At 36.1% G+C, this 24,703-nt stretch overlaps 1 protein-coding gene across 1 annotated transcript; it reads left to right on the top strand.

Annotated features, from left to right (window-relative positions):
• Positions 1–2,939: 2,939 nt before the first annotated feature.
• On the top strand, positions 2,940–23,770 carry LOC110104825. The gene is made up of 6 exons (XM_020834092.2): positions 2,940–3,230; positions 9,842–10,247; positions 17,969–18,534; positions 18,663–18,729; positions 22,703–23,292; positions 23,499–23,770. The coding sequence occupies exons 2-5, from the start codon at positions 9,860–9,862 to the stop codon at positions 23,200–23,202; spliced, it is 1,521 nt and encodes a 506-aa protein (XP_020689751.1). The 5' UTR covers positions 2,940–3,230; positions 9,842–9,859; the 3' UTR covers positions 23,203–23,292; positions 23,499–23,770.
• Positions 23,771–24,703: the final 933 nt, after the last annotated feature.

Here is a 24,703-nt window from a genome sequence, read left to right as displayed (position 1 = left end):
TGTATTTATCATTGATATTAATGTTGAGGCTCGTTATTGTCAATAAGTTTGTTGTCAACTTTTGACAACGATGCCATTGTCCACCATTACCAACAAAGGCAATTTTCCATCATATACACTATGTTGACACCCATCACTGCCAACTAGGTAAATGCACATTGCCAACATCAATATAGATGGCCATTGTGCTAATAAGTGAGATATCCACCATCCACATCAACATCTATGCCCACCATCTTAGTCACTAGCTAACTATCCCTCTTATAGAGAGATTGATTAAGCAAACCACCGATGATATTTTGATGAAAATTCAAGAGCATAAAGGCTCTTCATTATTTGATCTGCTATTCGTACTTTCATCATGAAAATTATTCTAAAAAAAAATCATATCAACTATAATGTTGTTTAAGATCTCTTTGGCCCTCTTTGTGTTAAATTTATTTCATCAACTACAACAATTTTCATCCTTTCTTTTAAGCACACATAATACTTAAAATTTCGTGTTTCTCACAAATATTGTCTCTATCAATAACTCCTTATTTAGCATATGGAGATTACAAATAGGCTCAACTCATTATATGGTGTTCATTTTCGAGCTTCTTGTTAGCCCAAAATCTATATATTTCACATTGATTGCTCACTTTAATGACAATAAACTATCACTCTTAAATTTCACCTTCATCTACCAAATTTGGATTAAGTTGGTTTATTATGATATCAAATATCAACTCTTAATGTGTGCTTGAATATTTATAGTAATAGAGAAAGAGAGTTTAATTTGCTAACTTTATATGAAGATCTAACACACATATAGATAAAAAAAGGTTGTAAAAACACTGCATTTTTTATGTTAAAATTTTGAAGAGAATAAAATAATAAGGCCTAAACCAGTTGAATGGTCCTTTATATAAGTGAAATTATAAAAATATGTTATTTCCCTTAAATCAAGAAGATGAAAACAAAGTACATAATATTACATTGGTCTCATGTGAGTGTAGTAGGGGGAATACGAGAGAAGTGTTTGGGGTTATGAAAATTGAATATTGATGGTTGAACTATAATGATTAGGTGACCACATTTTGGGAAAAATTGTCTAAGATGATAGTCAAGCTTCAATGGTGTGACAATGATGGCTAAGAAATGTTGATCGAGCAATGATGGTTAAGCAATAGTGGTCAAGCAACAACTATTGTTGGTGGTGATCATCAATGTCGATCATCGGGCAGAGCTTTAAAGTTTTTCAAATGTTGAAGCTCTCTCTATATTCATGTCAATTTCCACTTATATGAAGAATGTGGATTTATTAGAAGTTTTATTAGTGACAATTTTGTACTTTTTAACCAAAATCTCCATAATACTTCATCAGATGGCCCATAATAACTCTTATCATATATCATTTTTTAGTATTTAAACACCTTAATAACCTGAAAATTAAGTGAGTTTAGGCTCCTCCTCTAGCTGGGCTACTTGATTTAACCATAAGTAAGATTCGAATATAGCTTATCCTTCAATTAACATCATAAAATTTTTAGTTTGCTTCAAGTGTTTGATTTGGGCTCATTTGGAGTCGAATTGAATCATTTTTATTATCATTCAATTTGTCTCATTGAAATATCCACTTAAACTATTAATTTGCTAAAAGTAGAGTTCGAATTGGTTTTAATATATTTCCATTTAAAAAAATCAACTACCATATATGAAATAACCACTTGTATATTAATTAAAACACATAATAATCAAAGTTAGATTTAATAAGAATTTTGAGAATGATTGGCCATATTGATATTTGGAAGATTGAAAAAGAGATTTAGGAATTGAATTTGGAATGAAAAAATTGTAAGAATAGATTTTCCCTTGAGAGCGATGTGATGCTAATGTGGGGATGATTGTGCGCTAAGCTCCCTATATAATGGGAAAAATTGAAGTTATTAGGGGGCATTGTGGCATAGGCTGTCATGTCCCATAATCTAAGGGAATAATTAAATTTAAACTAATTAACTCAACCTCAGCTTTCTACCAACCAAAGCTTACTAATCATCTAGAAATACAGAAATAAAAGAGACACAAATAATTAGAATGCACATTACTTTCAAAAATGATCATTTACAATAGTTTATAATACTTAAAAACTTCAAAACACAAATAAAAACTAGGTTATCAAAAAACTCTACTGAAATAGCACTCAAACGGACTTCAACCTTATCAACTTCTACTCAACTTGATCGAACATTTTCTTTTTCTTGAAATAACATGTCATTGATAGTGTGAGCAACTATTCGCTCGGCAGGCCTTCTACCCTTTATTAAAAAATTCAATAACCCTTACTAAGGTGACATTTAAGAGAATCAAATAAAGTAAGTTTTACATCTTACTTAAAATAACATGATAAGTGTGAAATGTTTCATCTATAACATGTTTTTAGTATCTACTTAATCTTTAATAGGGTTACCACATAACATGTTAGCATTATTCTTTCTTTAACTTGTAAAATTAATACATGAACTTGCACATGATGTTAAATTGATCAGTACTTGAACTTTAAGGTATCAACAACATCAACTTATACTCACTTGTACTTAGTTTTAGAGTTGAATTTAAAACTTACATTTAATTTAAGAGTAGAACACATAATTTAATGCGACTTATAAAAATATGATTTATGCATATATCTCGATGTCTACTTATAGCTCTACATTCACTTATGTTGTCATGACACTACAGGAAAATGCGTCATTACCGTCGGACTTATCGGCAGATATTTTTCCGTCAATACTACCGGCACAATTATGAGCGAATGTTTTGCCGGTAAATTAATAATGCAATAACAGGCAGAATAACCGCCATAATATTACTGGCGCATAATCCGCCGGTAAGTATCTGTGGACTTACGAGCGTATCATGCTCCGGCTTATTTAAACTCCACAAACTATTTTAAACCGTGGATAATAGGCAGAAAATTCCACTGGTTAAACCCTATTTCGGGAATAGGCCTCCGAACAATTTCTATCATTGGTTTACTCGGACGACTGTTGCGCGTCCGAGAGCTGTGCCGACGCCGTGATTTCTTCCCTCTCCTTGCTCAAGCCCCCAGCATCCTAAAATCGGCCTCCCTCCGCTCAAGTTCGCGAGTTGCCCCGACATCCAACCGGTGAGCCGAGCCTTCGTCGCGTCCGAGAGCTCCCCAGACCGAACCTCGCCGACTTTCGCCGAAAGCTGCCCCGAACGCCACCGCTAAGGGAAGGTATTATCTCATCACCTTGAGTTTGAATGTTCTTACTATACATTTGCAAGAGAAGATATATTGGAGTGTAATTTTTTGAAAAAAAAAAAATTTAGTAGAATTCAAGTTAGATGGTTGAAGTAGAGGAATGCATTGGCCTTGTTGTGTGATATAAAAGCTCCCTTAAACTTAAGGGGAAATTATATATGGTGGTGGTTAGACCTACAATGCTTTTTGATGCAAATTAATAGATAAAGTAAATTGCCTCATTTGGTAAATAATATTGTTATTGTACTCAATGTTTCCAAGGATGAGAAAACACTTGTCTAGCAATAAAAGCCTGTGAGCTCTGAAAATTCGGCCCCGGCCTCCGCCCGACTATTTGCCTTTTCTTTTTTTCGGGGGAGTTTTAACGGAACAAGTTCCGGGTAAATTTTGGGAAGGCATATGAGGTTGTAGATAAGACACTACCCAGAGATTTCACCCTCATTTTGCGAGGACTTTATGATCTGAGTTCTGGTTTCTTATAGGTGCAAGCCCCTATAGTTAATTACCCCTCCCACTAACAAGAGAGAACTTTCGATTAAGGCTAGTCATCAATCAGATACGTTGTATTCGTAGAGATACACGTTATGTGGCATATAGTAGCAGCATGGGCTTGAATTTGGGAATATGGAAAAAGTTTAATATTTAAAATAGAAATTTTCACCATCTTGCACTTAAAGCGAATGATGGGGGAATGGATGATGGACCCGATCAAGATCCCATGGTTCCGTCGTCCCGGGCCATCACGGTCCTTGGTTTTACTTAGTCAGATGAGGTAGTCGACCCAACCTGACAGAAGGATCTTTGTTGGCAGCGATGAGTTGTTTCGTCCAAGGAGACCTTGTAGACCTGGGGACCTGGGGTGAATGTTTGTCTAAGTGGACAAATTTGACTCCACCTTAGCTAACAGAGGGCTTTATACCCTATCGATCATATCCTATTGATTTATATCTCAAGGATTTGAAACCACTAAAAAGCGTATTGGCTTTAGCCATAATCGGTATTTTGTGGTGCCATTTGGCGGCAAAACCACTCGGTTCAGAGGGCTCCGGATCATAACCGTTATCCTGCGGTGCCATTTGGCGGTAAAATCGCCGATTAGAGGACACATACTACATCCTTACTGGCAGAAGATAATTTGAGAATGGAACTTAGTGATATTTTTGACTAGGCATTAGCTCTATGTGAGCTAAAATAAATTTTCAATTTATCCACCCCGACAAACTGTTGCGTAGGGTGAATGTATTTTGCGTAAAGTGGTTTGGATTTATTTCAATTTTAAATATAACTTGCATTGCATAAATCAAACAAAGATAGTATTAATTTTTGAAGTCATTAGTTGGGTAAACTGGTTTTCCGAATCTAGGAGGGTTATATGTACAAATAGTCAAGCGACTTAATTCATATTAGTTGAGTTATATAAAGCCCATCGCATGGCATATTCATTGATAGGTTGAAAAATAGCCAATATCCCCAAGTAAGCCACTGCATTAGACTAAGGACATCTCCTTCAAGGATGCTATAGGACCCTATTAAGGCAAATCTCTCAAAATGTTGTATAGTTGTATGCTCTCGCCCTAGTTTAGGATTAGAGCATTATCGACACTGTGATGATAATCCCACTTCAAGCATGTCTCTCATTTTCCCTTTCGGATTTTTGTAGAACTCTAAGACCCACATTCTAAAATGAACTATAACATTAACACTCAAACTAATCCAAATTGATCATCTAACATTTACTCTAGTGACGTTCAAGCATAATTGCTCTTCCACCTCATACGTGCTTCCCAAATCTCATCGAGACCTGTGGGCTTCATTTAACATACACTGCATCATATTGAACAATACCGATACACCTCTTTTTGCTATTTAGAAAATATACATAAATGAAATATTGGAAATATGCTTAATAGAGACTTTAATTGAGAGTATTATTTGTGATTTATTTTGAGATGTAATAAATATGGGGGATTTCATCTATGGTAAACCTTCAATCTTATAATCCAAATAAACCTTGGATGGAAACACCTAGGAAAATTGGATTATACTATCTATTTTCCATTGAGACTTACGGATATAAGATGTGTTAGCTCAACCAAATCCTAACAAAGCCTTTCTAACACAAGCCACACAATATCATTATCTTTGAAGGCAAAAAAAAAAAAAAAGAGTATTTGCGTGCATCCCTTCCTTGATCTAGCCTTTCAACGGAGAGTTTCACCAAATATTAAGCATTTGTGAGCTTAAAAGGTGGAAATCTGCTAGACTTGTCATCCATTAAACTACAACATTTATTCTTATAAATAGGAATTAACACACTCATTCTCCACTTATCTGGCATCTTCTTAGTCTTCAAAATAGTATTAAAAAGTTTAGTAAGCCATGAAATTCCTTCATCTCCTAAGCATTTCCACACCTCTACTTGTCATCCATTAAACTAACATAAATAAATATTCAATGTATCTCAATATATTTTACGAACTTTAACATTGGTTATGTGAATAAATTTTAGCAAAAAATTTATGATTGATGTCAAATAATGAATGCATTTACATCATTTTGCAGTTTCCTATTTAACAACATTCATGGCATCTTTTTTGAGATGGTTCAATAGCGTATTTGCATTTAACTCACCATTGCATCATTGTTTGAGATGTATTGTTAATTTACATTTTATCCAACATGATACTTGCCGCACTTAAAGATAAACAATAGAATTTGGTATTGTCTATTGAGCAACTGGTCCAAAGGGTGACAAATCTAGAAAATCATAAGACGACTTCCAACAAATGTGTACAGACCCTTGATAAAAACTATAATCAGATTATGGATCAACTCCTCGTGGCATTTTTTTTTATTAGCCTGATGAGATTAAACAGTCAATTTACCTACTGCCCATGTGATGCTCCCAGATATTCAAAAAGCATTATCATTGAAAGGTTAAGTCCATGCCTTCAGTCTTCATCCATTGGTCTGTAACAAGTTGGATTTTGCCTAGCTGCGTCTAGATCCATATGACCATAACCATATCAATTAATATGTTCAAGTAGTAAGTGCAAAGACAATTTTATTAGGTTTCATAGTTTACAAACATGACCTAATCAACAGAGTACAACAATCTATGAAAACAAAGCAAGATAAAAGGGAAGGGAGATTCTTCTGACGGTTTGTGGCAAACGTTCAATTGGAACTATATAATTACTAAAGACGTGAGCATTTGTCTTAAGACGCTAAGAGAATGCCTGCAATATGGATCGAATATGGTAAAATTAAACAAATATGATGGATATCGACAAACCATAGTTGGAATAAACATTTTCCGGGGAAATTTGATATTTTATGGGGATCCTAAGAGAATCCTATAACAGAAATGCAGCGCGAAAGTGAGAGAGACGAGACCACCGAAGCAGCACCTGGTAGACATAGAGCCTGGGACGGCGTAGCAATGATAAGGAAATTGAGCCGATCAAAACATCAAAGAAACTTGAAACAGGTCGCACCTCGAGCCGCCCCACACCACCCTCACCAGCCCTGTAACCCTATATAAATGACAGTTTGAATGATTTTTTTTTTGAGAAATTATTATGTGTGGAGTCCCTCCACACTCTAATCAAATAAAGACACTCGGAGTTTTAATATATATATCTTTTAGTTCTTACCTAACTTGATGACCCGGTTTGGCAACTTCAGTAATTAGGGTTGGTAGGGTTGTCACTCGTTTTTAAGAAAAAAATACTTCATCATCCCATTCAATTTTAAATAAGCAGACCAAAAGTTCCCGAATTTGCGGAGTCACTTTTCATAGTTGAACAAGTTGCTCTCATCTCTTTCAAGCACTCTTCATCTTCAAAAAATGATTGGTTTGTCATCAATTTTAAGGGTTGTTCATTTTCGAAGCAGGATTGTTCTCTTCATCCTCTTTAGGCGTCATCCAGCAGCTAGATTCGCAATGTCAGATTTAAGACGAGAGTGAGTTTGATCAAGGTGGTATTTTATTACTATATTTGATAAGAAAATAAATGAACGGTGAAGCTACATTTCCCCTCTGCTTAGGGATTCTCTATTTAGGGTTTATTATGAATGAGAAATTAAGTTTAGAGTTTTTTGTTTTAACTAATGTGTATATTATGTATATGCATAACGTATGTGCAATATGTATTTTTCCAATTTTTACATATCAATATTTTTGCACTTGTACGTATTATGTGTTCGGCATTTCTCTGTAAAAGGTGTATTATGAAGGAGAAATTAAGTTTACAGTTTTTTTTAAACAAATGTGTATATTATGTAAATATATAATTTATATTGTACATATCAATATCGTTTGCTCCTTATACACAACATGTATATTACATGTTAAACTTGTAGCCTGATACAGTGTGTGTATATATTTTCCATATACACATCCTATGTGCAAGTTATATATATGGTGTGTACAAGCATGTACACAGGGTATGTATAGAAAAAATTTATACATATTATGTACAAATTGTATAAATAAGCAAGACATTTGCACGTTTAGTTTTAGAGAACAATAATAAGCAATATCTCATGTTGGTTTGAACGATAAAATAAAATATTAAAGTGATAATTAGCGTTGATTAAATTACGTGCATAGAAGTTAAGAGCATAAAATCAATCAATTTAATCCACTTTTGCATTCGTGAATGGTCTCAACAATAAATCCCTTCGTTAACATTAAGACTAGCTACTACAAGGAAATCTTCAGTCAACTCTCCATATTACTAGGCTTTAGCGGAGGGACCAACAACATCTTTGTGAATCAAAATATAACCACGTTGGAGAAATAAACTAAGAGGCTAAAAGAGTCGGATGTCGAGTTTACTCAAAGATAAGAGAGATCACACTCTGACAAGATCGTTTGAATGCTGGGGAAGATGTGGGTAGCAACCAAGAGCTTTCCCGCAGCATGGAACAGCCGGGAAGTGGTTGCAGAAATTCCGATCCACGTAATCTTCAATGGTGGCGTTGATCTCTACGCTGACGTCACGAAAGACGATCTCAAAACGTCCACATGTCATTGGGTATCAAAGACTATTCTTTGATCCATATTCGGATCGGCCATGCATAGTTGTCCCAGAGAAAATGTAGAGAGGGGGAGGAGGGGATCGGCCAAGCTAAGTGGAGAAGGAGAAAAAAGAAAATATGAAATTAATTTTAGATTTAGCGAGTAATTAGAGATTAATCTCCTCTGAAATTTGAATTTGAAATTAGTGGAGATTAGGAGGGAAGTAGGGAGGGGATTGAATTAATTAGATCCTTAATTTATGGGATCTAATTAATTAAATGGGGAAGCTTAGGTGGCCGGCCAAAGAGGGAGAGAGCGAGGGGAGTTTAAATAAAAAAAAAAACTGAAATTAATTTCAGTTTTGAGTGAATTTGGAGGGAGACTCAATTTGAAATTGGATTTGAATTTCAAATGAGGTTATGAGGAGTTAATGGGCAATCAATGGGGGCCCACTAATAGTGGCCGGCGGCTTAAAGAGAGGGAGAGGGAGGTTATGAAATTTGCAATCCAAATCAATTGCAATTAATACATTGAATTAGCATTAATTAGCTTCCACCCTAGCATGGCCGGCGGCATCAAGGAGAGGGAGAGGATTGTGGAGAGAATTTAGGGAATTGCCAAAGAGGGATTGTGGATTAGGAAAATTATTATAACCTCCATTTTGTTTGAAATTTAAATTGAAGTCATGAATAAAACTTTCCTAAATAGGAATTTCCGGAATTGGAAAGTTTTGAAATTCAAAATTTGAATTTCAAATTGACTCCAATTTTCCCTCTCAAGCCCAACTAAATTTGGAAGATAGCATGATGATTGAGATCATCATCCCAATGGAAAAGGGGTCTTGGTGGGCGGCGGCAAGAGGAAGATGCGGGTTTGGCTTTGGGTGGAGGTGGCTAGGAGCTAGGCCGGCAGGTGGAATTGTGGAGGAGGAATTTGGTGGGGATCTAGGGGTATTTTGGTGGCGGAATGAAAGTGGAGGGAATTCGATGCAAGAAAAAATAAAAGAAAAAGAAGGATAAGAAAACCGCGAACCTTGGAATCCATCAAGATTGACGGATATTGCTTTTGCCCCACTTGGGCCTCTCCTCTCATGAACTCACTAAGAGATCATCAAAAGAGAGAAAACTTAGAACTCACAAAGAGATCCATAAGCACAAGCTGAAAATTTCATATTAATCATCATTAGCCCTTCTCCAAGAAGAGGAGGGATTTAAATTGACAAATACAAGAGGGGAAAAATAAAAGACAACAATGCCCTCGGGGCTTACAAAGAACTAATCCCTTAAGCAAGAGCATAAATGAAAAAAAGACAGTAAATAAATAAATACATCACATATAAATGAAATAAAAAAGGCGTTATCATAGCCGTCGATTATCGGTACGTCCCTGATGGAACATTAAGGGTCTGAAGTCTGCATCAGAAATTGTTAGGAATGATGAAAGAATTTTTGAGAGCCCAAGTGCTTGAACTTGCCTTTGAAAGATATTTGATTTTACTATAATGTGAAAAAATGGCTTAACTATTAAAGTCTGACCACTTCGTTTCAGGCAATTGTCATTGCAGAATGACGAAGGCCAGAAAATTAATGAATGTTGATCAATTTGATGGAAGTAATGGAAATGCAAAATCATCCAATAAAAAGATCATAGATCTTAAACCTGTTCCCGCTTGCGCGTCAGGAGTTGGCTTGCCTTATGCTCCCGAGGACTGGCCAAATCCCGGAGATAATTGGACTTGGAAGGTAGGAAACAGAAAAGCTGCTAGTGGACACTGGATTGACAGGTTTATTTCTCCACCAGGCTATTTCCCAAAAGTTTCAGGTTGCAAACCGAGGTTCCAAAGCAGAGTTTCTCTAGAGAAATACATTCGGAGTGAATTTCCTTATGCTGATGCTGATGCCTTTTTTGCTTCTTTTACATGGAGAGTTCCTGCTGAGTGGACTAGCTTGGCAGGTTTGCTTTTAATCCAGAATAAACTTTTTTTATCTTTCAAATTTGATATTTTTTATTCCTTTGGTCTACTTTGTATTGTCATGGGTTTCAACGTGAGTTGTCATTATTCTTAATCAATTCTCCTTTAATAACATGTGGTTGCGATACCTCAAAAAAAAGGAAGCCCAAAAGGCTATAAGCAAAGTTCAGGTAAGACTTTGCAAGGCACACACGTTTGATCCTAAAATGAAAACTAAAATTGAAAGGCTATTTTTGGCCGATCATGGTTATAAATTGCATAACCCATGTGTTGAAGTGTCATCAATGTCAAATATATTATAATATCTTGCACCGACATCCTAACTTGGTTCATTTGATTGGGACATCATGACCTTTCAAATGATGTGTAAAAGTATTATTGGTCCAATTGATCCGCCATACCCATACACGAAAGGACATATGTTCAACCTAGTGTCCGTCATTAATTTTGTGAAGCAGGTAGAAATAATACTAATAAAAGAAGTCAAATATGATAGTATGTTTCTTTTCTTTCAAGATCATATTATCTATTGCTTTGGTTTACCACGTTGAATCATCTCAAATAACACTTCCTTTAAAAGTATAACAAATTTCATATTTGCTCGTCGACATCAAATATATTGGTGATATTCACTAATCTATTATGCTACTAGGGCAAATGAACCAACATAAGCATTCAACAAAACGATGATCAAGTTTATCAAAAAGCTTTTTTCTGCCAACAAATGAGAATGACATTAAAGTTAATTGAAGCTCTAGGAGCATATTGGATAATTTGAGGAATTACTCTCCATAAGCTAGCATTTGGGATTAAAGTCGTATTTTCTCTAGAGATAGTGCTTTTTTCATCATATAACAATTCATCCTAAGCTGACCACTATGGATAATGCACTCTTAAAGATTGGAGGAAATTGAAATATTTGATGCAATTCGACTTCAAGCCTAACAAAATCTTAAACTTTCCTAGGCATGGATGGCTTAGGCTCATGACCAAGTGGTCGACCAATATCCTTCAAGGTTGGAGACATTGTGAGTCCTGAGATGGTTGATTGCATCTCGTTATGACATTGGTGGTAAATGCAAACTTAATTTGGAGGGCCCTTGTGTCATCAAGGCAGTATACTTAGGAGGACCTTATCATCTTCTTGGCCACAAAGGCATAAGATCAATGCCTCTTAAAAATGGTGGGTATTTGAAGAAATATTATTCCTAGATTTAAATAATAAAGCCACTAGTTCAACTAAGATGAGTTTGTGTTACAAAAACTTAAAATCGGTCACTATTGGGCAAAAGATTTGGCTTGAGTCAACAAAACTCAAATTCATAAAATATTAATTTAATTGCCCCTGCTTTGTCTCACTACACAGGAAATATCCCAATTTGGTCAATGAATCGGACTTTGGGTCACAAAAACTCAAAGTTTTCCCACTATTAGCTCAATATAAATTGTTAATCTTGGTCAACTTTAAACTTAAATCCAAAATTCAAATTATCCCAGAGAAGTTTAGGTTATAACAAGTTAACCTAAGCAAATTTCAAATCACACCTCTGGGTAATAAAGGCCATGTTCCAATAAAATTGGGAACCAAAATTTTGAATTATCAAAAAAGTTTTAGTTATAATGATCTAGTCCCAACAAAATGGGGTAATTAAATTTCAAATCATGCTGAAGTTAAAGTTATAAAGATCTAGTCCCAATAAAATTGTGCTACCAAATTTCAAATCATCCAAGAAAAAAATGAGTTTAAATATCAAGTCCTGAGCAAAATTTTGGTAATCAAATTTCAAATCATCCCAAAAAATCAAGGTCGCAAAGAGCTAGTCACACTAAATTTACAAATTATCAAATTAAATAATTCATTTAATTTAAAATTATTATTATTATTATTATGAAATTAATATTATTATTAAATATCAACTTATAAAGATCTAGCCCTAATAAAATTGAGGCTTTAAAGAAAATGAAGTGTGGAAATGCTGTTGGACCTGGTGATATTCCAACAGAGGTGCGGAAATGCTTAGGAGATGAAAGAATTTCTTGGCTTGCTAAACATTTTAATACTATTTTGAAGACTAAAAAGATGCGAGATGAGTGGATAATGAGTGTGTTGATTCCGATTTTTAAGAATAAATGTGATGCACAAGATTGTACGAATTATATAGGAATTAAGTTAATGTGTCATACTTTAAAACTATGGGAGCGAGTTATGGAGCGTAGGTTGCGGCGTGATTCTAATGTTTCTCAAAATCAATTTAGATTCATGTCGGGTAGGTCTACTATGGAAGCCATAAATTTATTGAAAGGTTTGATGGAGAAATATAGAGAGAATAAGGAGGATATACATATGATATTTATTGATTTAGAGAAAGAATATGATCATAAAGTTCCAAGAGAAGTGCTATGGAGAGTTCTTGAAAAGAAAGGAGTTAATAATGCTTATATTCAAATCATTAAAGATATGTATGCAAGAGCTATTACTTGTGTTCAAACACAAGATGGTTTGACCGAGTATTTTCCTATTTTGGTTGGATTACAACAAGGATCAGCCTTGCCCATATCTTTTTGCTTTAGTCATGGATGTTCCACTAGACATTTGCAAGAGGATGTACCTTGGTGTATGCTTTTTGCTTATGATATTCTTCTTGTTGATAAGAATAGAGAGGGAGTTAAAGTTAAATTTGAATTATGGAGGTCAACCTTAGAGTCTAAAGGTTTTCACTTGAGTAGATCTAAAACTGAATATATAGTGTAATTTTAGTAGTAATAGACATTGTGGGAGATCGTGACTTTGGAGGATCAAGTCATTAACAAGAGTACACGTTTTAGATATATTTGATCTATTGTTCAGAGTGATGGTGAAATAAATGAGGATATTATCAGTAGAATTCAAGTTGGATGGTTGAAGTGGAGGAATGCATCAGGCTTGTTGTGTGATAGAAAAGTCCCCCCTCAAACTTTAGGGAAAATTCTATAAGATGGTGGTGAGACCTGCAATGCTTTATGGTGCAGAATGTTGGCCATTAAAAGAGAAATATAATACTAAGTTAAGTGTTGCAGAGATGAGAATGCTCAAGTGGATGAGTTGATTTACTGATGCAGACAAACTAGAAAGAAAAGTCAGATAAGGAGAACGATGGGCAACACTATAACCAAACTCGATTCAAATAGTAACAATCATCCAAAACACAAAACCGATGGACAAAACGAGAATTGAAATCAAACGAAACAAAAGAAAAATAAAATTACGCTATCCTCAGAATAGCCGACAGAACGATTTCCTCACATGCATTGAAATGTAGGTAAAGTAAAGTATGTGCTTAGGATTAGCAAACAGATGGTCCACCACAGCAGGAAGGTCCAAACGTCCAACCAAACTCCTCCAGCAAATGCTCCCAAATCAGCCAACCAACAACACTAGGAAGCTCAAGAAGAAAGATACAGTTGGGGTGGAACTTGCGTAGAGAAGAAGAGGTAAGAAGCCCAGACGAAGTAGAGAAGAGAAAGAAGTGGAACAAGCTCTCAAGCTTTTCCAAGAAGAAGAAAACCCTCAGGTTTTAGAGACTTAGCTCAACAATATTCAACCACCACCTCCCAACATCAACACCAGCTCAAATCCGAGAACCATTAGCCCAACCCGATAATCAGCAGTAGCCCAAGGGACCCAAACAAGCTAGCAAACTAAGGTCTACCAAGCCCAAGCACAACCTACTATGATCATTGGATGCCTTCCATCATTGGATAGCTAAAAACAATATAAAACTAAATGAAAAACTAATGTTCAATGTTTGATAATAAAAATACAAAAATCATGAATGCATCATTTACCCTTAGAGACAGGATACGAAATGAGCATATACATGAAAAGGTTGGAGTAGCTCCAGTGGAAGATAAGATTAGAGGGAGTCGCCTTAGATGGTTTGATCGCATAAAATGATGGCCTTCCGATGATCCGATTAGGAAAGTAGAGGTATTAGATTTGACTTATATTAAGAAAGGTAGAGGTAGAACTTAGAAGACTTGGTTAGAAAATATTAGAAATGATCCTTCTTTATTAGATTTAAATGAGAAATTTACTTTTAACTTGACACAATGGAGAAAAAAGAATTAATTTAGCCGACCCCACGTAGTGGGTCAAAAAGAGTTGTTGTTGTTGTTATTATTATTATTATTATATCATCTTCTATTGGCATATCAGATTTCAACAAATTGGCCTTGCCTAATGGTTTACCACAACAAGCTGAGTTTTCTATTGGGACTTTTTTCATTCAGCAGGTATCTCTGATTATTTCAGTTAAGACCAGTTGATGTTTAGCCCATATCCTTTTTAGGAGCTGCCATCATTTTGCCCGAAGTTAGCTAACTTAGGAAATCATTTCAAATTCCTGGAACTTATCATTCCCAAGACAATGCCATCTTACCTTATTATAATCGTTGATTAAGTCTACTTCGTAGGATTTTGTAGGGTAACTCTACCAGACCTCCACTGTATGTGCCTCAATGTACTCAAATCATTTGGATTCTACATCCGAATATTGTATAGTGTGAAAAGCTAGACGAATATTTCATTTTGAACACCTATACTTACATAAGATTTGAAATGACAGGAATTATGATCACCAGGCTCCTGCAACAATCTTTAGCATACATGTGGCATATGCTAGTCAAGGTTTGAACCCCCAAAAGAAGCCATTAGGATCAACCACTTAAGATGGCCGAGCATTATAATATATTGTGGTTATCCTCAACAAGCTATCTCCTAGCTGTCCCTTGGGAAGCAGCTTCTTCGATAGTTGTATCCTAAAGTTGTTGTCTTATATCCTAAAGTCGACTATAATTAGCATATATACGAATGGTCAACGGTCAACCTGGGCGCATTGACTTCCTCAGGCTTATTCACTGAGAAGTCAACCTGGGCGCATTGACTTCCTCAGGCTTATTCACTGAGAACTCGGGGTTCTTATTCTGATAACTCGGGTTCCTTTGCTAACTTCTCTAACTGGCATCTACATCAGTGAGTTAATTAAATTGGATCCGATTATCCCAAGATGTTATATTTGAGATGTCCTAAGATGCCACATTGGATATTGGCATCACCCTTTTTTGACAGCTTGTTTTGTCATGCCAGAGTCAGCATATGTCAAAGGCTTGATGACTCATAATGCCCACAACATATCCCTACTATCCTGACACTCTTAAGAGCCCAATAGTCATTCGATTGTTTGGTAGCTAGCATGTGGTTTTCTCCCAGCATGACAAGGGTCTTATGACCTCTATAATGCTAGTGCCGATGAAATGCGTGAATTCAATTATGCCTACATATTATCCTAAGTTCTAAAAGCCAAGTAGGAGAACACTACGATAAATCAGAATATGACTCTTCCTTTAGTAAACAAAACCATTAACAAAGAAAGAAAACTAAATAGAAACAGATGAACAAGAACAAGGAAACTTTGCAAGAAAATAAAATTAAACATAAACTTCCCTCAGAATAACCTAGAAAGGTCACGTCACATGCAAAACTGAAAATTAAAGAATGGTGCTCAAATGGAAAATTCAAACCCGAGGTTCGCCACAACAAATCTTGATCTAACACCGGTCGGCACTCCTCTAGCAAATACCAATAAAACCGGTCAAACAACACACCTCACTCACTATATTGGGAGAAGAAGGGTACAAATGGGAGGGAAACCATGGAGAGAATAAATATATAGAGGATTAGAAGAAGAATTTGGAAGAGGAAGATGACAGCTCTCAAGCTAGGAAGAAAAACCTTCAGGTTTTAGAGAAATATTAGCCAAAAATCTCCTCCAACAGCAGCAAACATCCCTATATATAGGGAGAAATGAACCCATCAACCACTTAATATGCCACCCAAATAGCCAATGGAACCAACGTAGGAAAAAGCTAAGGGAGTGGAATGGACAACACAGGAAACCAACAGCCATCTATTCGAATTCTACATTGGAACCCAACAGAAGTCCAACATCCACCAAACCAAGCCAATAGGAGACAACATTACATAGGAAATGGTAGAGGGAGGGGACGGACAGCATGGGGGAACCAAACAACCAAAAGAATAAGAGGAATCTTTAGAATCCAACCAAAAATTCAACAGCCACCAATCCGAAACAAGCCAAAACACCAAACAACCGTGGGAAAAGGGAAATGGACCAAGCCCACTACAAAAATTCAGCCCATGAATAAATGCCCATTTAGTCAAAAGCAAGCAAACAAATTTACCAAGAGGAAAAAACCAAGGAGAGCATTATCCAAAGAGCACCGACCTAGCATGTTCATTGGTTGTCTTCCATCATAGGGAATAATAAAAAAAATCATAGTCCAAAATTACAAAACATTCAAAACATAAGAAATAAATTACGAAATAAAAATGATAGTTCTAAATTGCATTAGAGATGGGGTCCATGCGCCAAACTCGCATTTCATTTTCTTCGGTGATAGTTTCCCATGCCATTTTCTGCCATATCGATGCCATCCCAGGCTCTTTGGCGCCTATATAGACCTCTTCCTCCTTTAGGAAGGGGCTCTCTCACCATTTCCATGACTTTTACCCTATTTAGATATCAACTCTTTACATGCGCATCAAGTAATCCTCTTTCTTTCTCTCTCTACCCCTTCTCTATTGATGTTGGTCAACATGTAAGATGGATTTTCTCTACACCTCGTATATTTTCTATTTCTTATAGTGAACTTTTCCTCATCGCGCTATGGATATAGTCTACAAAGCCGAATTACTCATTGGTCTTCATATGCTATTCTCCTTTTCTCTCCTACTTCTTGTATTCACTTGGACTTCTTTACAATTAAGCTTTCATTTGGACCTCTTTGCAAAGAAGCTTTGCCCTATACTTGTTCCGAGGTTCTGTCGACACCACACTTTAACATTTAGTTTAACGTTGCGACTCTAATTAACTTTGCGTGAGTTTTTCCTCTACAATCCCATGGATACGAACCTTTTTCTTCATTTGAACTACCTTTAGTCCTCGTCTCTGCTAGGTGGATTGGTTCTCCATTCGTTGCCTCTTCATGTCTGTTCATCTTCCATTGTCAAATTGCGCTCCTTCATCCCCGTCGCCCAAACCTCATGAGTGCACCTGTTTGCTTGAGTTGGGATATTCTCCTACCAAATGCTTAATCCTTGCCACCCACTTCTCACATTCACTCTCTATGCGACACCACTTAGGGGCTAACTCATTCTCGCTATTCAAATATAGGGGGAGGTTGACTTAAACAATAATGTGATAGGACGTGGATGCAATTTTCAAAAAAATCAGCGGACGAAACACAAAAAATGTGAAAAAGAACACCCCAAAACAATTTTTATTGAAAGAACTATAAAGAGAAATACGAGATACAATTAGATCTTCAATTGGAGAGGAAGATCCGGCTCTTTCAAATTCTTAGCCGTCGGCTAGAGCCCAAATAATCTAAGAATAAACTAAATTCAGCAGACTCCCAAAAAACTTTTTGTTTATTTCAATTGACTGAATGCAAGAGTCCATATATAGAAAAGTAGAGAGAACTTAAAGGAAGAGAATAAAGAGGAGAGTTCTCGACTATGAGGATGCATTGCTGACATAAATCATCTTTTCTTAATTCAGCATTTCTTTCTTATTTAGCACTTTTCTACCATAGCACAAATAATTTAAATTTCATTTGAATTTAAACTATACTAGAATTTCAGGTGTTGAGAAGTCATCTAATGCGTATAAATATAATGGAAGTTTAGAGGTGAGTGGACTTCCTGGCTCAGAGTCAGCAATTAATTCCAGTGGATGTAAAGCTGGTAATGAAATGTGCTCAAGCATGAAAGAAAATAATGACCGGTTGAAAGTCAAGGCTTGTGATATATGCTGCAATGAATCTGAATTTTGCCGTGATTGTTGTTGCATCCTGTGCTGTGGGAGTGTTGATTATGCTAACGGAGGATTTAGCTTCGTTAGATGTCAGGCAATACTGGAGAAAGATCTTATCTGTGGGCACCTTGCACATATCGACTGTGCCCTTCGTGCTTATATGGCTGGAACTGTAGGAGGAAGCATTGGTTTGGATGCAGAGTATTATTGTAGAAGATGTGATAATAAAACAGACCTTATACAACATGTCATGAAGATGATACAAATTTGCGAATCTTTTGATTCCCGAGATGATATTGAAAAAGTTCTGAATTTGGGCTCTTGCATTCTTTTTGGCTCGGAAAAAGTTAGAGCAAAGAAATTGCGCCATTCCATTGGAACGATTGTGTCAAAGGTACTAGCTTGAAAGATATTTTTCCCTACTACATAATAAATTGAACTATGATGTTTATCCATATGCCTTATTATCTTATATTAGTGTATTTCCTTATTCAACTAGCCATTGTCTGATATTTAATCCAGCTTAACCGTGGAATCAATCTAGCTGAAATCTGGAAAGCAGAGAATGACATCTCAACAATTTCTTCAGGTCAGTTTAATCAGCCTTCACTTTTAGATTTAGCTCAGATTCTTTATTATGCTGTATTTTTGTAATGCGGAAATTCCTGTAAATTTGACTAAAATGCTTGCATTCTATGCTAGCAAGCATCCTTTCTGAGCTGTTAAGGACATGCTATTTGCATCAGCTATGAAGTAATTTTGCACAAAAACGACATTTTTTTTCAACTAATCTCTTGATTTTCACATGATCTATAGGTTTACGATATATTATATATAGTCCATTCAAGTATTAAAAAAAAAAGAGATTTACATAGATACCACATTATACTACTCTATTTACATATTTAACATCTAAAACTTTAATATTACATACATACCACCCATACTTCATTTTTCATATCAAATATGAGTGATAGAAATGAAATATATGAGTGGTAGGAAGGAAATATGAATGGTATATTTGATATTAAAATAATATAGAGTGGTATGTATGTAATATTAAAATTTTGAGTGTTAGATATGTAAATAGGATGGTATAAAGTGGTATGTATGTAAATTTCTCTAAAAAAATAGTCCATTCAAGTATTGAAGGTGAATGTTTGCACCCGCTTGGCAACCGAAGCTTTACTTTTTTCTGCCATGGGAGCAAACTCAAGATTCAATCCATGATTTTATCACCAAAAAGTTAGTTTGCTTGCAGCCATGTCTGTTAGATTGATTTTATCACCAAAATGTTAATTTTCTCGCATCCATGCCTGTTTTTGAAGCATGGCTGAAAACATCAGAACCATTATCATTTGTCTTATCCGAATCCTTTGGTATTGGTGGATGGAGACAGGCATTTTCATAGAATGTGATTGGGCATGGTAAACCTTTAAAAGTAGGATTGATATCGCAAAGGCATGTAATTACACACAAGCACAAATATTGTTTTTGATATGTGAGTTTTGAGACAAATGCACCCTGTAGTCTTCAAACTTAAGATCACATAATTGAATGTGATCTGGGGCTCGGTATGGTTGATATTGACCCTATCGCCCTTGATATGGCATCAGCTGCTTGCTGCCACTTTATTCTTATAATGATTGAGTAATTCTCCAAATGGGCCGAAGCCACCCCTTAGAGATGATAACCTTATTAAAAAGCCCTATTGTTTACTGGTTCGATATACTTGCTGGATTATATCAGACAGTGAACCAACATAAAAAAATGGCAAACTCAGTAAGTTCATGGACCTCCACATGATCATTTGGCGCTATTGTGCTATTAATAACTTAAGGGCAAAATGTCTTGGTTCAAGCTTTAGACAAAACCCAAGTGAAACTAATGAGCAAAACTGATGCGAAAAATAAATGAGAATAACAGAACAAGCTGGTGGAGGCGTTATGAGCTTATAGACTATATACAAAATCCTTTCCAAAGCAAACTTTATGCATCTGTGTAGGTAGGAGAGATTGCGTTTCCAGTCAAAGTTGAGCATTTTTGTCTTGCAAAATGTAATTGAAGAAGAAAATATTTACCTATGGCTATAAGAACTTGACATGCTAGATGGAGTTCGTCTACAAGCACAACAAAATATGGAAAGTAATCTGGTAAGGATAGATCATGCACATAACCGTATGGTCTGTCCAAGAGCATTATAGGATGTTGACCTCCATATGTGTTTTACAATCAAGTGCGATGAGAATGGAGAACGACCAACATAACACCACACAAAATGAGTTTGAAACGTCTTGACAACGACCAAAACCACTCAAGCATTGCCCGCTCATGAAATAGATTTTGTTAACTGATCAGAGCGCTAAAATACCAAGGAATTATCCATACAATCGATTAGATCGAACGCAATGAAAATGATGGACTACAAATGCGATGTTATATGAAAGTTATCCACAATATTGAATTTACCCAAAAGGGGCATAGTGCGTTCACCTCGATCAATCGCGATGAAAGTGATGAATTATGAATGCGATGCCATGCAAAAGTCATTCGAATTTCACCCGTTCTTGAAACAGATGCATCCGAATCGTCGACATTACCCTAAAATTACACCTATATTACTAGGCTTGCTGTAAGAATGTGAAACATAAAATTTACTTACATGTGAGGTGACGACATGTATTTTGAGACACACGAGGAATGAGAAATTTGTGTGAAAATACAAGCACGCCTTTTTAATTAATTAATAATTTTTATTTCTATTATTCTAGTTATTTAATTCTATTAAAAAATAAAAATTTCAAATCAAAACCTCACTTCTCTGTAATTCCTGGCTTTCTCATATGCATCAAATACCAACTAGCCAAAAGTGTCTCATCCATCCCTTCTTTGTGTCCCTCCTATCCTATCGAATAGTGAGAGAGAGAGAGAAAGAACTTAATACTACCCAAACACCCCTACATGCACCTTAACTTGTTCCTCCTAATCTCTCTCTCTCTCTCACTCTCTCTCTCTCTCTCTCTCTCTCTCTCTCTTCTCTTTCACAAGCTGAACAAGCTAGCCATCTTCCTCCTCCCATTTTCATGTGTCTCCCTTCCCCTATCTCACGTAAAACTACTCACGATCCCATCCTCTATTGCCGTTCTTCTCGTTCAGCCTCTGCCTTCTTGTGGCAACATCTAATCCCTCACCGACCTTCACCTATTCCCACCTCCCTAGTCACCTCTCTTCCTCTATGATTCCCCAGCTTGAACACGCCTCCGACCAATTATCGTCGTTGATTACTCATCATGCCTCTGACAAACCCAACTCCAGTCCTCTTCTCCTTCATGCCCTATTTCTTCCACACGTTAGCACTTCATCTCTTCCCTCAGCATGCTGCTACTGATTTCCACTTTTTCGCCATTTGCAACCTCTAGCCCCACCGGGAGCCCATTTAGACTCTTTAGAAAAACTCAGTATGCCAGCTCCTCATTCCCTTAATCTTTCTCCATGCCATTCCTCCTCTCTCTGTCCATCTCGGCAAATTATTGGGTAAGGTGACCGGAGGCGGAAAATAAGTTCGGACATTCAATAAAAATTTGCCGCGTCACCTTGCGCTTTAGTTGCGCTTTTTGACTTGCGCTTTAGTTGCACTTTGGTTGCGCTTTAGTTGCGCTTTGGTTGCGCTTTAGTTGCGCTTTTTGACTTGCGCTTTAGTTGCGCTTTACCTGCGCTTTAGTTGCGCCTTACTTGCGCTAATTTTAAAATAATATTTTATTAATATCCAGACCTATCTCTGCGTTCGGTCACCTGACCCAATAATAGGCATCTCACACTCTCTCTGCAACCCCTCTTTCTCTCTCAATATTTCTTTCTACCTCCTCTATTTTTTCTCTTTAAGCAGAGAGGTCAGCATCACTTTCTTTCTCAAAACAAAAAGTTAATGTCTCTCAGCTCTCACTCTATAAATATAGTGAAGTTCATCTCTCTCTTTCCCTCACTTTCTCTTTCCACATCTTTTTCTCTGACAACTCACCTTCATTTTCTATCTCTAAACAGAGAGAGAAGTCCATCTCCCTCACTCTTTCTCTCTACCACTCCCTTTCCTGTAGTTTACCTTCACATAGGTTGTAGATGCAAAAAGAAAATTGGAAGAAAATAATATTGTCCTCTCCTCTCAAGAGAAGAAAAGCATTCTCCTTCCACAAGAGGGAGAGAGAGAGATAACTATACTTTTAGTACGTTAGTAGCACGTGTCCTCACCACATTTTATATCATTCGTCCATCTGTTTGAGTGGATGAGATTTAAAGTAGAACATCCTTTTTTTTTCAATTCCTAATGCGATATTTTAGAAGTTGAAACCCACTTTCAACCTCAGTAGCACCCAGTGAAAACCAACAAGAAAACTAAGCTAGAAATCATAGATGATGGTAGTGTATGCCACTGTATGGTATCTGTTTCTCTGTTTAATATAGCCATGTGAGCTGTGCTTTTTACCATTTTGCAAACTCTTAAAGGTGTGCACTATCTTACTCTATTTGAACCGAATTCTTCTTTTGGTGTTACTCTGTTGATGCAGCTCTTTCTGGTAGGGAAATAATATTACTTGATTCCCCAGAAAATTCAAGAGATGACACCCCCATGGAATCAATATTTGATGTCGGGAATTCATTTCTTTATGGTAAAAATGAAGGGGAACTGCAGGGGCCATTATACATTACATCAGATCATACCGATGTATCTGCTAAGCTTGAAGATGAAATTGATCACACCCTTCGTAGTTTAAAAGACTCACAAGAATCTGAATACAAGATTGCTGAAGAAAAGCTTTATGCCCAGAAAGACTTTCTTCTTGGTCTATACCAGCAGCTTGAAGTAGAAAGAGGCGAACTTGCCAGGCAAACACCGTTCACTAATGGCAGCGATAGTGATGCTTTGCTCACTAGTGTTCTAAGCAGAGTGGATCAGATAAAACGCGAAGAGATAAAACTTAAGCAAATGATGAGAATTTCTGAAGGATGTGCACGCTTGCCTGGAACAATCCTTAGGGACTACTTTGATATATTAGTTGATGACTGAATCAAATTAACCCTTCTTTCATAGCAGTCACATGCTAGAAGTATTATGTTGTTGTGCTGCAATTGTCTGAATGAAGATGGAAATGATGAAGTAAATTCTTCTTCTCTTAGGTTTTGTTTGGGACGACTTTCTTACTGTTTTTTAAAGCAACTTTTTAGTGCATAAATTAAAATTTTTGTGCTACAAAGCTGCTTTAATAAACAGTAATAAAGCTGTCCCAAATGAAGCCTTAGTTATTCTTTTCATTTTCTTTATTCCTTGCTGCAGTTTTTTCTAATTTTACACCTTCCTTGCAGGTTCAAGATGTTCAGAAAACAGCTATCATCAATCTATCTGGAGCCTGTAATGAGACTGGCTCAGGAGTCAGGACCAACTGTGAGTTTCATATTAGTTGAGAAAACAAATAATTTCTCTGCCATTTGGTATATTTTTCTCATTTACTTTGATATGATATGGGGTTGCATTTTAACTTTATGTGCAATATATTAGCAAATGGTTGTTAACTTTGGCATAGTATGCCTCAATTTTCTTTAAAAATATGATTAGTGAAAGCATGTCTTTAGCTCCAGTTTGCACCTTACATAACTAAAATATGAAATTAAACCTTGCTTGGAGTGCTTACTTTATAGAGGTGCCTTTTTAAGTTAAGGCTTCGTTTGAAACAACTTTCTTGCTATTTTATGAATCGGTTTTTTAATACAAAATTTTTTGAACTTTAAATTCTTTGAATGTGGAGTGATTTATTATAACTAGCGCCCGCCCGCGCTCACCCGCACCTGCACTTGCCCACACACGCGCTCTCGCCCCCTTCACATGTAAGTGCTCGCGCCTACACTCACACGTGCACCACTACTTTGCTGGTCAACGTGTAGGGACGACCCGTATTAGGTCCAGGTCAAGTTCAAGTCCAGGAATGTGATACATTTTGCAAATTAGGTCAAGGGGTTGAATGTGGGTCAATTTCGAGTTGGACTCGAATCCGAATAGAAAATCCATTTTGACACCCCTAATAAGCATGCAAGATTTGAAGATCTTTTCGTATAACAATTAATATTTAAATTTTTTTTAATTAATGATCTAGGCTTGTTATAACTCAAATGATATCACTTTTATTACTGATGAGTTAGTCTTGATTAGCTTGACTCTAAATTTATTGAGATGTGATTAAATTAACAGTAAGTTTAGCACATTATTAACTAATGATTTGACTTGATTAAAACTAATAATTAAGTCCAATTGTGTTTATTGACATTGATGTTCAACGGCATGAAGAAAATTACTTCAAAAGCCTGCATTGATAAAGAATGAGCAACTACAACTCTATGGTCATGTGAATTTCAATTTCATTTGATGGATTGTGACCACCTAATACTAATTATTTTAAAAAGATATGATGATTGAAAAGGTATAACCAATTTTTTATAATTTAAATGTGTGATTATGGTTTCATTTGGGATAGCTTAATTACTACTTTTTAAAGTAGTTTTTTAGCATATTTTTT

Source organism: Dendrobium catenatum, unplaced genomic scaffold (genome assembly GCF_001605985.2).
Source record: "Dendrobium catenatum unplaced genomic scaffold, ASM160598v2 original_scaffold_268049, whole genome shotgun sequence".
Lineage (NCBI taxonomy): Eukaryota > Viridiplantae > Streptophyta > Magnoliopsida > Asparagales > Orchidaceae > Dendrobium > Dendrobium catenatum.
The sequence above is the reverse complement of the archived record's forward strand: the minus strand, read 5'-3'. Positions and strand labels throughout refer to the sequence as shown.